At 40.8% G+C, this 15,080-nt stretch overlaps 1 protein-coding gene across 1 annotated transcript in view; it reads right to left on the reverse strand.

Annotated features, from left to right (window-relative positions):
• The window catches only part of KCNH5 (potassium voltage-gated channel subfamily H member 5), a 153,608-nt gene that overhangs the window by 20,590 nt on the left and 117,938 nt on the right, over nt 1-15,080 (reverse strand). The window contains exon 10 of the mRNA XM_061998186.1: nt 5,858-6,054. Coding sequence (XP_061854170.1) covers nt 5,858-6,054 — 197 coding nt within the window. The remainder of the gene's footprint in view (nt 1-5,857; nt 6,055-15,080) is intronic.

Raw genomic sequence — 15,080 nt, forward strand, 5'->3', positions numbered from 1 at the left:
AAAGGAGAAAAAACTCAGGCAACTAAAGACCAGAGAGAGATAGGAACAGGCAGAGCATCCAAAACAATCTTTCCTTTCTTACTTGGGGATGAATAAAGGAATTTGGCAAAATTAAAGTCAAAGCTAGCCTATGAGCTCTACAGAGAGAGCATGAGGAGGTAAACATCCTCTTTATGCCCAAACTGAACTGACTTCACTGCTTTAAAAACCATCCAACCAAATGAGACAAAGCAAGGGTAAAAAGGAATAGTGTGCATTAATTTGTTGGAGTTACAGGTGAGGAGTGAGTGAGGAGGAAAAGAGGTGAGACTCTGGCTTACACAGCTGAGGAGGGTGTGTTTGCCATGATTACAAGAGAGTTTCTCACAGGAATGAAGCAGTAGCTGTAAACAACCAAACACCATGTCATGGGCAGTACAGCTACAGGCTGTGACTAACATCACTCTGTGGTTTGCCCTGGAGAAGTGAAAAGGGGTGTCACCATGCCTGGCTTGGGAACCCCTTAGTGTGCTCTTTCCTCAGCTTGGGTCAGCAAGCAGAAGGGATGTATTAGCCTGAAGATGCTTTGAGTCTCTGATACAGACAGTGAAGAGCAACATGCCATACACACTGCCATCAAGAAGTCAATCAACTTAATTTTCAAGCAAGATCTAGAGTCACAAACAAACTCTAAGTCATGCCAAACACCCAATGACCATGCAAGCCAAAAAAGAAATTGATCTGTTGGATCAATCAAGCCTTTCAGAGGCTTGATCCTGCATTCCCTGAGACCTTTGTACAGGAATAAGCTGCTCATGCAACAGGAAAGTACCAGGAGTGAGAGATGAATAAGGACCAAGTACCAGGCTACGGGTTGACACATTCCCTATGACAGGAGGGAGCCCACCAAAGCCCCCACAAGCTGATCCACATTATTAGTCACAGCAGTTCCCAGAGCAGCATGTTTTTATCCCCTGCTTCTCTTCATTAATACTGATAGAAAAACTTGTTTTCCCCAGATAGGTTTTGCCATTATCATTGACTCACATGAAGAAAGTTCCCAATAATGGACTGAAAAAAATGTGAAAAGGGACGATGGACCTGCCAGAGCACATGGACCACTGGGCAGAGTAAGTACTCACCACAGTGTGCTCCACAGCTCCCTCACAGTTTTCTGACTGACAGTTACTCAAAGACATTGCTCTGATCCCTTTCTACGTAAGCAAGCCACTCCTCACAGCTGAGGAGGATTGAGTGGGAGTACCAGATGGCAAAGTGCCAGCACCTCTGAATTAAGCTGCTGTATTTGTGAATGGCTTTCAGGACTCAAAACCTGCAAAAGTCCTCAGGTTCACCAGAACATGTGCAACCTTTAGGAGCAAGGGCCAATGCACAGAGCTATACTTTCTGCCTCTGACATTGCTTCTGCATCAGGGCACTTGCTAGTAAAACATGCTACCTGGAGAGCCTTGAAAATGAAAAAGAAGAGGGATCCTGAACGAAGCTTGGTGCGACCTTCACTTTTAGGAGACAGGAACATTGAATTCAAATTAAAGCTTTTCTAAAAACTCTGTAACACAGAAATGATGGATGATTCAGTCAAGAAACCACGTGTGGTTCATTAAAACCTCAAGCAAAAACAGAAAGCCAGCTTAAAATCATTTTGATCTGACATAGAAAGAAAATCAGGACATATGTGTTAAGAGAGTCTGAGGTCTTCACTTGCTAAAAAGCTTCAGAGATCTACAGTGTGCTCAAGGAATTAGAAAACATCAGTTGCTCACAGTGCTGTCCCTAGGTTTAAAGGAGTGGAAGGAAAAGAAAAAAAGTCTCTCCAGATGGTATTTCACTGCCTTAAAAGCACTCATTTCTCCTTGCATCTCCTTGGCTTGTTCTCCAGCACACCCTTCAAGAGCAAACGCGCCAGAGGTCCTACACAGTCAATTGTCCTCTTCCCTGGCTGCTCCTGACTCATTCCTTTAACACAGCTCATTTTGTTCATGGTAGGAAAGAGCAGAATGTGACCACGGACCTTAAAAGCTGTGGAAAATCTTTGCTTTATTGAAGCACAGGAGAATTTTAGGTGTGATTTCAGGACAGAAATTTCAGTTCCATTTTTCCTGCATTTGCACAGACTGTGTTGGTCTAGCAGTTAGGTGGAAGTGGTGCATTAGCTGGTGCAAATGGATGCAACGATGAGAAAAGGAAAAAAACACTTAACAGTATTTCAGCTGAACAGTTGTTTCCTATCAGAACATATTTGGTAGCTTGATTTAGGCCCTCCTTGAATTTTGACCATCAATAAAATGTACATTTATTTATTTGGGTTTGAGGCTCCTGTCCTGGCTCCCCTCCTCAAAACAAGCTCCAAGGCTCAAGCTTCCAGTGAGGCCCTCCTCCAGCTGTGTGAAATCTTGAAAGGCACTTAATGAATTTGACATTATTAATATTCTCTTCCAACATCAGAAGGCAGTAATTAACTCTTTGAAGACTCATCCCAAACACTGCTTTATAACTTTCAGTCCTCAGCCATGTAATCTCCTTGTGATTTTAAAATCAATCTTTTCAGATTAATTATTTTCCCTGTTTAGAAAAAAAAAACCAATTCAAAGTCCTGATTGTGCCTTGGAGTGTGCACTAGTGACGTTAGATGTGCCATAAAGATTTCAGAACACGAAACATGATATGCTGCAGTACTTTGCAATTACAGATTAAAAGTCACCTCGCCACTCTGGGCAGGGGAAATAACTGCAGGTTGAAAAGCTAGCAGGCACGCTCACTTTTATGGGCTCATAAATGCAGTGTGATGGCTGAGCTACCTAACATACACAAAAAAAGACAACAAAAATCCAGAGTTGATAATAGCATGCTGAGCAGATGCCTTAAGTAGGTCATTCAACATGCCAGGCCTCTAAATGTTATCTGGGAGTGAGAAAACATTATTTTCCAAATTCAGTGAGACATTTTCTTCCCTGTCATGTGGAACTAACTTTTTGTGCTCAGTAGTATTATTAATTTATTAGCCTTTTGAATGTCTAAATTGTTTAGCAGTCTATGGACTGCATTCAAGGGCTGGTTGAGAGACAGTGCAGTACAATCAAACGTGTATGTATATGTGTGTGTGTGTACATCCACATACACGTGTGCAAAACTGATGAAAAAAAATGTCTATATATTTTTGACACTGACAACTGCCATTTTCTTGAGCACAGAACCACGAGGAGTGTATTTTGTTATAATTAAATGTCAAACCTTACAAGTGATGACTATGTAGAAAAAGCACTAAGTATATTTCTATTGAAATCAATTAAAGGCAATGATTTTCTTTCTATCTAGATTACATGACTCCAGCACAATCTGCTGAAGTACAGTGCAGCTCTGTCAGCCCAGTTTCACTGCCTGAACAACTGTTTTCTCTTCACCTGATGGAACTGTCCTGGATGCTACCACTTCTCCTAAGAGATAAAGTCACTGTCAAGCATTTCCATGCCCAACAGGGAATCAAGTATACTTTCAGCATATATGAGATTTGAAACAACCCCCTGAATAATTTTGTGCAACAAGACTTGTATTGTGTCCCTAGTGTAAAGTAGTATGATCTATTTTGTGCCTAAGAACAACATACAGAATTTCTGTAAAGCAAGTTCTGGCTCAGCACATCTTTTTGCAATACTAGAAGTAAGACTCCTCTCAAAGTAAAACTCCTCTTGAGTAAAACTGTAGGAGACATCATAGGTGGAATTCATGTGATGTACCCTGTGTATTTAAAAGTTAGTGATCATTGATTCTCTCAAAAGTCAACAGAAAGGAGATGATTTTCCCATCCCAGGATGGGCACTAAAGAGGGGTCAGATGATTGCCTTCTAGAGGAATCAATCATCATGGGATTTAAAGGTGACTGGTGACTAGTTTGGACATCATCATTCAACTTTTAATGAAATTAATTCCACCCTGCCTGTACCACATTGACACGACCTTTCTTTGACCCTCCATCCACCTGCATGTAATGCCCACACATGCCCCTCACCAACATTTCCTTTCCTTCTGCAAAATCTAACACTCCTTTAGAAGTGTTCTCCCTTCTTGCTTTGAGTAACTACCCCCATGGCAAAGTCCATGTATCTAACACTGAGATAGAGAGCAGACATCTGTACTGGAGATCTGAGCTCCACGTGTGCTTCCACCTTGGTGTCTTCCTATGCAGGGGAACCAATTTTCCTTAAGAAAGGTATATAGGAGAGAAGAAAATCCATGAAAAACCAGCCAGGAAGTTATTCCCCATATGCACCCCTGCACTATAGAGTTGAACTAGAGTGCATTGCCCTGTCAGGAAAAGTTGTGTACGTGTTTTTGCTGTATACGATCTTGTCAAGGCTAATGGGAGAAGGTGAGTCCCAGGAAGCTAGCTGAAGTGACAGATTCACAGTTTCAAGAAGGGAAAGAACACATTTTAGCACAATATATTTGGTATTATCTTGTCCCATGAAATCACTGTCAGCAAGGCCTCAGCAAAATTGTCATTGTGGGACTGTGGCTGGTGGCACGACACAGGTAGGTGAGATGGCAAGGGGACGATGCTGAAGTCAAGGCTTGGAGGACATCTTATCAACTGAGAAGCGGTAAGTTAGAAATTCCAAACCAGCTTTCAAACTCCAAAGCCCTTCTTCAGATCTGAAGTTGACAACCTTCAAGTCAGAGGTAAACTGACACGCTGTAACTAGACCCAATTATAATTCAGCTCTTTCAGAGTCCAGCACAGACAGAGAGGGACTGTAATCCCCCTGCATCTACTTTTTGCCATGGATATTTCGTGCCATATTTCATACACAAATGCTCCTTTGAAAGAAGCATTTGTAAGATGCTCCGGTGACTAGAGAGCAACTAGACTCAGAAACATAAAATTCTACTTGCTTTAAACTCCTGGGACTGCAGAGGCTGAAATTTTCTTGTGAAATACTGAGGTAGCCTTGCTACATTATCAGGTGTGATGCCCAAGGTACAGCTGCAAAAAAACGTGTTTCAGCAGCAAGAGGATCACAGTTATTGCTCAATAATCTATACATCATTGTTATGAGATTTCTCCACGCAAATGAAATTTATATAACCCTCATCAATCTTAAAAAAAATCATAAAGATTAAATTTTGCTGCCACAGTGAGAATTAAAGAATCCCTTAACCTGTTTTCAAGATATGTCTTTATAGTTAATTAATCTTTAGATGGAGTGTCCTCTGAAAGGACTAATGGATAGTGAGCATTGCTGATTGATTATAAAATGAGCAGGAGGGTTGAAGAAGTGAGCTGTGAATGTAAAATTGCTATCCAGCTTTATCAACCATGCCATATTAAAATTCTAAGCTACACAAGTGAGAGAAGCAAGTATTAATGCAATCCTTTTGCTGAGTGAATTTTAGTTATTTAACATCAATAAATCTGTCTTAGTTGGTCTATGCCATACAGATCCATCAGACTGTCCTCTGACCTATCTATATCCTAGCAGACGAGAGACTAAAACTCACTTCTGAGGAATCCAGAATCTGGATCCTATCAGACTATAGAATATATAGAATATAGAATTTATACATTATGCAATGGTGTGGAAAAAGCCAAAAGAGCCCCAAAAAAGCCCAAAACTGTAAAGAAAAGGAAAAGAAATGTAATTCATATGTCACTCTGCTAGGAATGCTTCTCAGAGCTGCAAATCTATGGGTGACTTTTATTGAGTCATCATTAACGAACAGCGACAACATTTATTGAAAGGACAGTTAATCTGCAATGACCCGAAAACATCAAGAGTAAGCTAGGGGTTGTTAAACATTGCAAACAGCCTGCAAGAGCATGCAACCTCTCAGTGAGAGGACAGGGAAAACGCCACCTTACCCGTTTCCTCAGATTGCAGGTGAGTGTGAGATTCCTGGAGAAGGAGTTTGCAAAAGCAGTATAGAAGTCCAACACTTTAAGCAAGGCTTCTCGTTTAATAATATGTAAGTCGCAGTATGTCAGAGCCCGTACATTGGCACATGCATGGGCCAGACTGGTTTCCTTCCAGAAGATATCACCAAACACATCACCTTTACCTGAAAGACAGCAGGAGAAACGTGTTAAAAGGTAATGCTTATGCAGAGTTCTTCGGCACACAAAGTATTTCTTCCCAAACTGTTCTACCCTTCCAATTTTTCTAACAAGCTCCAAACTGTGACAACTAATAAGGGTAAAAGTTTTAAAAGCATCTAAAGCACCTGAGTATCCTTAGCAGTAGTTCCAGGTTTTTAAGGTATTTATAGATTGCTCTGTGAGGTGTCACAAAGCAGAAAAGCCAGATTGGAAATTTTTCCTTGTAGCTGAAGATGCAGTTAATGGATTTTTCAAAGGCTCCTGAATATAGTAAGCACTTAACTGATGTTCAGGCGATTGAGTATTTCTGAAGATCTGTTCCTAAGTGACTGAGAAGCCCAGCTCTCACCAAAAGCCTATGACATCTGGTTCCCTGCATCACTATGGCTTTGCAGCATGGTACAAGAGCCAGCTTCCAAGGCCCAGGACCACATTTTAAAAGATGTTTAAACATTTTTAATTCAGTGTGAGTGGCAATACTCCTTCTGAAAAATACACCAAAAACCTCCCCGAAACTTTTAATCTCTACATAATCATAGTCAGCTCTAAATCTTAAATACATCCAGAATTCTAGTCCGAAATTCAAACACATCCACTTAAGTAGAGCCTTACACCTAAGTTTGTATTTAAATGGTGGTTGGTTAAGAAAGGGTTTGACATTTTAGACACCTACAAGTCTAAGTAACTTCTACCAGATATGTAAATTACACCTAAAGGCTATTTCTACATTGGTGTGCAATGTAGGAGAAGAGCTAATGGTGAAGCCCTGCACAATTTGAGGACAGGACTAGCTGAGGTCTAGTCTCATGGACAGAAGAGCTCCAAAAGGTGGAAGTGCATGAGATGTGCGCTGACATTCCAGTTTCCTTTCCTCTGCAAGGAATCCACACCCCTAGACAGATGTACTAGACACTGAAGCAGGACAAGTCAGGAGGATCAGGACATCAGATGCAAAAATCTAACCCTGACCCAATCAGAACACCATCATGAATAGAGACTGGAGACATGCTTTCAGGTTTGGATCATATGGTTGCTCAGAGAAGTAGCAACAAAAAGCACACTGAAGCATCCAAAAGCTGCCTTTTGCTGCCCAGTTGCTCAACAGCCCTGGGCTGAGCAAGGGCCATGGTGTGATGCTTGTGGCTGACACCTCAAATCCTGAAGCAGAAACCATGGTACAAAGGGTATTTTTTGTTTCAGACCCCAATGATATACAAGCTCTTCTTTTGCAGATATTAAAAGGAAACAAAAATCAGTTAGTGGTGGTATCATTATTGATTTTAGATACCTCAAACTGCCCTTTGGTGACACACAGATGAAACACAGAATGTTAGTGATTTTATAGTTTTGGGATAAAAAAAGGTAATGCATTTTTATATTTTCTCTTTTAAAAAATTGTACCACTTCACTCTATTTTGGGGTCACAGTCTCTATTTCTCTGTTTCCATTTCTGCTTTACATACTGTATCCAGTAAAACATATCTAACATTTCTCATGAAGACTAAAATAAAATGTGCAAGTCCTTACCTTCTTTTCCTTGTTTTTATTTTCTAACAGAAGTCTATATAACAGAATCATCCCTTGGAAAGACACAAATTGTATTCTCATTGAACTGCTTTTAATTCTACATATTTTGATGTAATTAAAATTAACTACAGTACATATTACAGATGGTAACATAAGTTGCTTTAAAATGCTCTCCTTATGACAGAGCATTTCCTAGTAACTTATGTTTTATCCAACGTACTGGTCAGAAATTACCCTTTTTAGCTAATTGTTCTTGTTAAACTCACAGTTCAAAACCTGTTTTACAGACATACACAGCCTAGATACAAAATTTATAGGAAACAGAGCACTTCTGAAATGCACAAAATTGCTTAATGGATTTGCCCTCTGAGGTGGGCACAGGACATAACTGAGTCCTGTGAGACTCGCTGTGAGTCCTGCTCTCAGCAGCTGCAGAGTGCAGTTTAAAAGACAGGATTCAACAGTAAGGACTGTTACAATTTTCCTACTGAAATGTAGCCAAAATACTTTTCTTTCCCAATTGAAGGTAATACACAGTTAATTTAAGCCAAGGGCTGCAAGCAGTGGATGCTCACTATGAAACTCTGTACGATGATGTGTTACAGAATGTGTACCCAAACCATGGATAAATGAAATCAATCATTCATCAGCTTGAGAAGAACTTCTCATTGTCTCCAGTTCAGCAAGGCAGGGAACTGTACTGGGTCCCTCAGAAAAGCTGAGATATGATGAACTGAACTTATTCACTCCTCCATGAGCCATCAGTCACTAGATCTGAATGGTGAAGCTCTAAGCTCATCTGACATTGTGGTTTATTCTCTTCAGAAAGTATAAAATCTTGAAAGCATTTAACAGCTCTTGAATTTTTTTTCCTCACACACTTCTGAGTCTTGTTTGCTTGTTATGAATGTGCTAAGTAACATACCATATGACAACAAAACCAATTGGATTCTCCAAAATAAGGTGTCTTTTCTCATAAACACAGAGATTAATGTGCTATACTTCATCCCTATTAACTGTAGTTCACTGAGTAGGGAGCAGTAATTATTCATTCAAGTTTAATTTTACACAGTGCAACAACATGAAAAAAACCATTCTGGTAGGTCTGAAGCACCAGCTACTCAGAGGCATGTGTATCTTGTGCACTTGCACAATATGTGCACAACTCCAGGGAGAGGCTGAGATGTGCTGGGAATACAGAGACACTTGGGACTGATGCACCCTGCAGACTTTTCAACAAGAAATTTTGTGTTACCTCCAAAATCTGTATTTCCCTGAGTCCTGAGTGGTCTTAATACCCCTCCTCAACAGAGACAAAGCTCTGGGAGTCCTCCTGCCCCTGCTCTCACAGTGCCACAAGCATTGCTGAAAAAATAAACGCTGCAAATTAGAGTGGGAACTCTTTGCATACATTTTGCACTCGGTATGAGGAAAGGGAAAAGAACAGTCAAGATTTGGAAACTGCTGGATTTAAGCTGGCAGGAACATGTAAGAGTGGAAGAACCATGGAAACCAGGAGGACATTTACAGGGTGTTCATGACAGGCATCATTGTTGCTGAAACACCTACACTGGTATCATCCTAAATACATGAAAACAAAATGCTGATGTACTTTGTATATATGCCTGTACATAAAATATTAGTGCATGTTTGTATATAGACAGACAATTATATCACAGATTCATAGAATGGTAGGGGTTGGAAGGGACCTTTAGAGATTATCCAGTACAACTGCTTGCTAAGGCAGGTCCACCTAGATCAAGTCACACAGGAATGTACTCTCTGCTACCTGAAAGGAAGCTCTAGCCAGGCAAGGGCAGGTCTGTTCTCCCTAGTAACAAGCAATAGAATAAGAGGAAACAGCCTCAAGTTGTGCCAGAGGATATTCAGGCTGGATCTGAGGAGGAATTTCTTTGCTGACAGGGCTGTCAGGCATTGGAAGGGGCTGCCCAGGGAGGTGCTGGAGACACCATTCCTGCAAGGGTTTCAGAGACAGGTGGATGTTGCACTTCGGGAAACGGTCTAGTGGGTGATAGCGCTGGGACAAAGGATGGACTCAATGAGCTTAAAGGTCTCTTCCAACTGAAATGATTCTGTGATTCTACAGTGCAACTTTCCCCAACTGCATATAGAAATACAAAATAAATTCACCTTTCTTTCAGTATTCAGGACAACTACAAGACAAAAAGATCTATATGGTTACCTCCTCTCATCTCACTCGTTTTTAGTGCAAGTCTACCAGTACTTAGTATTTTTCTCCCATCCTGGAGACAACTCCATTTTGACATTATAGAGAAATAAGTTTCTATCCTCACTGACTGAGGATATAAACTTGAAAGTATGACCATTCCAACCATCTTCAAAACTCGTAAGACAAATCAGATTGCCTCAAAATTTAGGTCTGATTCAAAACAAGTATATCATATGATTTTAAAATCATTTTCCTTCTCTCCTGCTGCTGAGACTTTTGAGTTTGTGGCTATGGCAGTGAAGTGTGCAGGTCTAATTCAAAAACATTTCAGTTCAGCGAAAGGAATCTCTCTGACATTGGAGACTGCAGATCGCATCTATAACACGCCAGCTGGCACTAAATTAAGAATGATGCTTCTTATTACAGTTAACTATCATGCAGATAGAGATGAAAATACTTTAAATTTACAAAATAATGTGAAAATTGAACACTCACTTCAGCTCTTGTCAGTAAGAACCAGAACCACTTTTGAACTAGGATTAGTAGGACTAACATTTATATGGTACTATGTACACCAACCCAGACCTGCAAGATATTACTTATTCCAAGGCATGTGCTTAAGAAGAGCTGTGCAGTGCAGAGCAGCAAGACACATTGATTCTCAGATCAGTAACTCTTCAAGTATTTTGCAAAATACTTTGAAATTCAGCACTTAAAAAAACAACCTGTCTCACGTTAATTACTGAAGTCCTGCTAGCTGAAAAAAACAACCCCAGCCTCTTCCTTTATGAATCATTTTCCTCTTAGTTAATTTAGAGCTTTAGTGCACTGGAACAAAAGGGACTTTTCCTATAGATGAGAAATAAGACCCAGGTTGTTTTGTAAATTGCTACCAGGTGCATGTTACTAACCTGGGGAAACTCTCACAATTAGCCTGTCTTGGTTTACTTTGCAAGGAAAACCAAAACTGTTCAGCATAAAATATCAAGAGCTGATGTGACATAGGGGCAAATTCTGCCAACTTCATTCCACTAGAGAACAAATCCAAACTGCAACTAAACTACTTAAACCACGTGAGCTACTAACACTGTGAGATGAAAGTGAACTAGACTGCTTTTCATGGCATGCAGTGGCATGCATGGCATACATGGTCATTCTTGTCCTGAACACCAAGGTACTTCAAAATGTCAATGCATGGATCCCGAACATCAACTTACCAATGCCAACGGATGAGAGTTATGGGGTGCCTGGGTCTCCTGCTTACCTAAATGGCAGCTGCTACTTGCTCAGCCTCTAAAGCACTTTCTCCTGTGTGATCTGGTGAATTTTTGGATTTGTGAATCTTTTGACCTCCAAACACATGTAAGAGTAACAGTAGAAAAAGACTGATCCCTATCTTCAGCAGCAATATGAAATTCAAGAAGACATGTCACTTTGCACTCTTGCTTTCCTTAACTCCACTGATACTGTGCAAAACCCTCTTCCCAGACCCCACATTTGGAAATAATTAATGAAGCAGATCTTCAGTAAGTGAAACTCTGGCTTGCCTAAAACCAGTAAACAACAGGTTTGTATGAGATTGGATGCAGAAAATGCTGAGAAGTAACATGCAACATAGAAACACAAGGAAAAACTACTTCGGTGTGAGGTTGAGGGAGCACTGGACTGGACTGCCCAGATGGGTTCTGGAGTCTCCTTCTCTGGAGATGTTCCAAACCCATCTGGATGAGCTCTTCTGTGACCTACTCTAGGTGGTCCAGCTCTGGCAGTAGGGTTGGACTGGATGAGCTTTCGAGGTCCCTTGCAACCCTTAAGATTCTGTGATTCTGTGAAAGACAATAACTTAATTGAATAATAATAGGATCTGGACCCTAAGTGTGGCTGAAATATGAGCTATTAAATCTATATTCCTTTTGGTTTGACTATCAAAATTTAATTAATACAGCAGCAGCACCTATCAGGATTTCACTGCTCAATATATTTTTATTGCTATGCAGTTTGAGTAATATTTTTTATCAGTTCCTACAACCAACATTTGGAAGTGGTGGATCATTACTTTTTTGGCTGGCAAAACAACTTCTTTAAACCTTGTTAATCAATTTGCCTAGTTTAAGTTACTGTACAACTTACACAGCTGTGCAAATAGTGAGAGCTGGAAGGCAGCTTCCAGAGACACTTCGTTGGCTTTGCCACTTACATCAAACTCCTCACCAGGAGCAAAACCAGGTTAATTGCAGCAGGGTGAATTGTTAGATGCCCTCTGCTAGCAGATGCCTCATTTCATTAGCCTGGGGGATTTCAAACCCCTTGGTCCTTCCTGAGACTTCTCTGCTGATAACACCTCCTCATGAAGAGCACTGGCAGTTAAATTGTTTACTCCTTCTTGAGATGATGGAAAATTACTGATGTGCCTTCTCAGGGTCACCTCACTTGCTAGGAAAGTTTTGATAATTAGAGGCAAGACTGTTTGCCCTTCTCTATTATCCTGGCATCTGCAGATGAGTTACGTTAACAAAATTGGGTCTTGTTTTCTCCAGTGAAGCAGCACCCCATCACACCAGCCCTGCATGTGTTCTACTCTCTGCTACAGCAGCAGTCAGCATCTGCAAAAGGTGAGAGATTGTCTTCAAGAAATGGAGATAACTAGTAAGAGGAACATAACGGGGCACCTGGGTATCTTCACCCATGAGTCCTGTAAACTGTGGATCTACAATTGGATTCAGTCTCTTAGTGTACCATTTCTGTAATGTTCATTACTGCAGCAGTTGGACATTTAATTGTACACAAATGAGAACAAAACCAAAGTAGGAGAGAACAAAATGACACAGTGCTGTAAGCTGACTTGTCAATCACTGGGTCTAACCTGGTTTTGAGCACAGAAAATGACACAGCTGGGGCTGCTGAGCCAGGAAAACTGCTGCTGAACAAAAAGATAGTTGTCTCCACAGTGGAGCCTGCAGAAAACACCTGTATGGACAGCCAAGCCTCCTGAGAACACTTTCAGCAGGCAGGGAGGCTGTATGTGCCAAGTCACTGTGGCTGTGAGGGATGGGAACGTGACAACAAAGATGGAGAAGGAGGAAAAGCAGCAACATTGTGATGTGATTAATCCTGGGACCCAAGGGAAGATGAAGCCCTGTACTTCAGATAGAAGCATTAATATAAGAGATGGAAGACGTGTCCTTAAGCCATTTAGGTGTCCCTATGTGATTCACTTTTCTAGGCTATTCCACTTTTAAGAATACACCAAAACTTCCATCTATGGGTGAGCATGGGGGGAAAAAAATATAAACAAAAAAACCCCAACACCTTTTCTCTCTCTTTAAGCAAGGCAAACAACACTACCACATTAAAAGACATTACACTATTAAACCACTAACTGCAAAGTACCAGCTCCAAAGCAAAGCTCTGCAGTGTCCTGTCATGAGTCTGCTCTCATAGGGGAAATTAATGAGGACAAGTTTCCCAAGGATACTTACTGCATTTCCACATTAGGTTACTGCTGGGATATGGAGAAGATGGACAGACAGCTAGTACAACTCCATAAATTGACTTTCCCTAGGAAACCCAGTGTGATGGCAGATGCTTGGAGTATTCAAAGCGGGATACAGAGCTTTTCACATTAGGCAGAGGTTTTTAAACCTGGTCTCCCCCTTAGGCAGGTTCACTTTCCTTGTGCTTGAACTTCTCAAAGCAGAACAGATCAATAAAAATTATGTTATTCACCATCTGATCTGCAGTTGCTATTTCAGGTGCCACAGCTGCTGCTATAAGTCTTTGCAACTACATCTGGGAGAGATTTTCAAGTGAATTTTTAGGATACAGCATCTCATAATTACCCAGTTCAATATTCTGTTAAATAACCTGTCAGAGAACGAAAAAACTCTTCAGTGTACTCTGCGACTAGAGGAAGCAGTTTATCTTCCTTTTAGTTACATTTACACATTCTGCCAGTCCCTGTAGTACACCATGAACATCGCTCCGAGTCATGGGATCGCCTGTCAGCAGCCATAGCAGAATCAAAGGCACTTATGGTAATTAAAGGTAATTCACTTTAACTAGAGATGGCTAAAGGTCTCTTCAGCCAAATGGAGACTAACACAGATACTATACTTACCACATGTACAAGGCAGAAACAAAAATTCCTACTGTAATTCCAAACACACAATATTAATTAGTGAATGCAATAAAGTTTTGCATGGAATCCATTTAGTGATGGCTTCTAGTTCAGTAAATTACATATTCATCATTTTCAGTGTGTTATCCAGAAAACCATTTATTTGTTTAAATGCTGCTACTCACTCCTTTGGGTTTTAAATAGCTGTAAGCAAATATAAGATATCATCACTGAGACTCATAATGAAAATCAAATGGCCCAGTGCACTGAAATACAAGGAACATTTTAATATAGAAACTGCAGATTTAGGAGCTTTCACCATAAGGACTTCACATCTGAATGTGGACACATATTCATTCCTACATTACATCTCTCTTTTTAAAAACTTTAGTATACACTGGAGTACAGAAAGCTGCAGCAGGTATTTCAGAAGAACATGGATGTGCATTTTCCTGAATTCATACTCTGCAGCTGGGACAATGTGTGTTTTGCCCTTGGGGAGTCACCCCCATGGAGTCCCATCCACACATTTGCACTCTGCCCAGTTCCACCCCAGTGCAGCATACACATAAACAGGCTTGTACAGGAACATATCAGGAGTTTCATTCAGCTACAGAACTTGTCCTCATTTCTTCTCTCTTCCCCCTTGACCCATGGAGCCCTCTGGAGCCACAGTTACAAAGGAGAAATGGTACAGAGGGATGTGAGAAGTCCCCCAGGAGAAGGCCACTCACCAGATTTGCTCTCAGGGAGCAATAGCTTCAGTTTAAGAGAGGGTAAATAGCTAATCTTCCACAAGAGATGCGTTCTACAATAAATGAGTCTATTTTAAATCATGCAAGACAGACATTGTGTGGTTTTCATGCAGAGCCAACTCTACATCGCTCTGCTTCTGAGGACGATTCCTGCCTCAATACTAGTGCTGACCACTCAGTCCCACCATCTGCTACATCTTTCCCAATCCCACACAGGCTAGTGAGGAGTCTGCATTAGGTTGTTTTCCTCCCACTGCTGGCAAACCAGACACCAGTGGGCTAACACAGTGATTAACCTGGAGCTCTATCATTACTCTGACTTTTCACAACTGTCTGAATACACTGAGCAACCCTATCTTTGCATAATCAGATCAGACTTTATTTTCTGCAAAGCCAGTT

This window comes from Colius striatus, chromosome 6 (assembly GCF_028858725.1).
Source record: "Colius striatus isolate bColStr4 chromosome 6, bColStr4.1.hap1, whole genome shotgun sequence".
NCBI classification, from domain to species: domain Eukaryota; kingdom Metazoa; phylum Chordata; class Aves; order Coliiformes; family Coliidae; genus Colius; species Colius striatus.